Here is a 1582-nt window from a genome sequence, read left to right as displayed (position 1 = left end):
GAGAAAGGAAAGGAATTTAATACATTTTACATGTCGTTGTTTTTTTAATCTTTCAGTTTCCGCTTGCAATGTTTCAATACCTGGAAAAAGTGTAATCTCCCAGAGGATACTCCCTGTTTTGAAGGAGAATCAGAAGAAGACCGTTACATCATTTCCACCGCTGTCAGAACCCATTCCGAATTTGCCGAAAGCTGTTTATTCGACTGAGAAAGAGGAGCATCAAACGACGCTGATCACAGTCTTACCAAATGGCTTGAAAGTCGCGTCTGAAAATAGCTTACGTAGAGGTTTATTTTGTATTCACGGCTCATCCCATGTGAAGGAAATGGTAGAAGTAATTGTGCACGAGATGGTCGCCATGACGAGCGGATTTTCGGATAACAAATTAGCGGTATGATTTTTACATTTCTGAACCAGTTATAACCTTAGAACATATAGAAATGGAAGCGGAATAGCAGACTGAAATGTGTCCGGAGGAAGTGAGAAAGAAAATCGTAGTTGCCTCTCTCTTGTGAGTGACTGCTCGAAAGTGCGCATGCGCGCCATTTACTGACGCATACAAGCACATTGTGTGTGTGTGTACATATATATACCTCACAATCAATCATGTTAAGACAGTTAAGGGTTTTTTTAAATGAATAAATAAGTAAATAATTCATTGAAAAAATCAGAGAATAAATAAATAAGTAAATGATGAAATGCATAAATCAAAAAATGAATAAAAGTAAATAAACGATTAAATTAATAAACGAATAAATGAACGAATCGGAATGAATAATCGGTGAATGAATCAATTAATGAATTAAGTATCATAAGAAATCCATAAATAAATGAAATAAATAAATAAGTGAATAAATAAAAGATAAATTAATCAATATAATGGGGTTAAATAATTGATGCATAAATAAATATATTATAATGAATGATCATAAAATGAATAATAACGAATGAATCAGTGTTGAGGAGATCAATAAGTACAGTTTATATAATATGGTGAATTTATTTTATATTACACTGTATTACAATTTTATTGGTTTTTAAATAAAATTAGTTTTGAATATTTTTGTCGAATATATTCGTTTTTTCCAATGTCTGTTGCGCGTTTTCCTTCATGAAATAAACGTAGAATTACATATGTTTTAATAATAGCTTTGATCAATTGAGTTTTATGGTTATCAAGAATTCCTTGATTCTTAACATGTTCTGTCATGATATTGTCGTTAAATACTACATGGTTGATACTAACTGCCTCAAACGTTTTTGTTATTAAAAATTCTTTAATATCTTTTTGTGTAAAAAGAATGGAATCATTTGCGCGTATAATACTCTCAGTTGTTCTAGCTATTGCAATAACGTCACGTGAAGGGTACATCAACCTTCCCCGTGTTTTCATTTCAATCAATGTACATTTCGACATATCTTGGCTACTGGCTGTCAGAAATGGTGCACATGTGTCGCACATACTTTTATTTTTTAATAGCTTCCTAACTATAAATCCGCTGATGTACGTTACTACTTCATCAATATATGGACTAAGATTTCGCAATGTCGATACGTAGTCGTGATCAAATAACACATCAAT

The 1582-nt window shown here is 32.0% G+C and overlaps 1 protein-coding gene across 1 annotated transcript in view; it reads right to left on the bottom strand.

Annotated features, from left to right (window-relative positions):
• Positions 1-1424: 1424 nt before the first annotated feature.
• LOC112466778 overlaps positions 1425-1582 on the bottom strand; it is a 1757-nt gene continuing 1599 nt past the window's right edge. The window contains exon 5 of the mRNA XM_025035087.1: positions 1425-1431. Coding sequence (XP_024890855.1) covers positions 1425-1431 — 7 coding nt within the window. The remainder of the gene's footprint in view (positions 1432-1582) is intronic.

Source organism: Temnothorax curvispinosus, unplaced genomic scaffold, assembly GCF_003070985.1.
Source record: "Temnothorax curvispinosus isolate PA1 unplaced genomic scaffold, ASM307098v1 QBEX01001606.1, whole genome shotgun sequence".
Classification (NCBI taxonomy): Eukaryota; Metazoa; Arthropoda; class Insecta; order Hymenoptera; family Formicidae; genus Temnothorax; species Temnothorax curvispinosus.
Note: the sequence above shows the minus strand (reverse complement) of the source record. Positions and strands in the feature narration are given on the sequence as shown.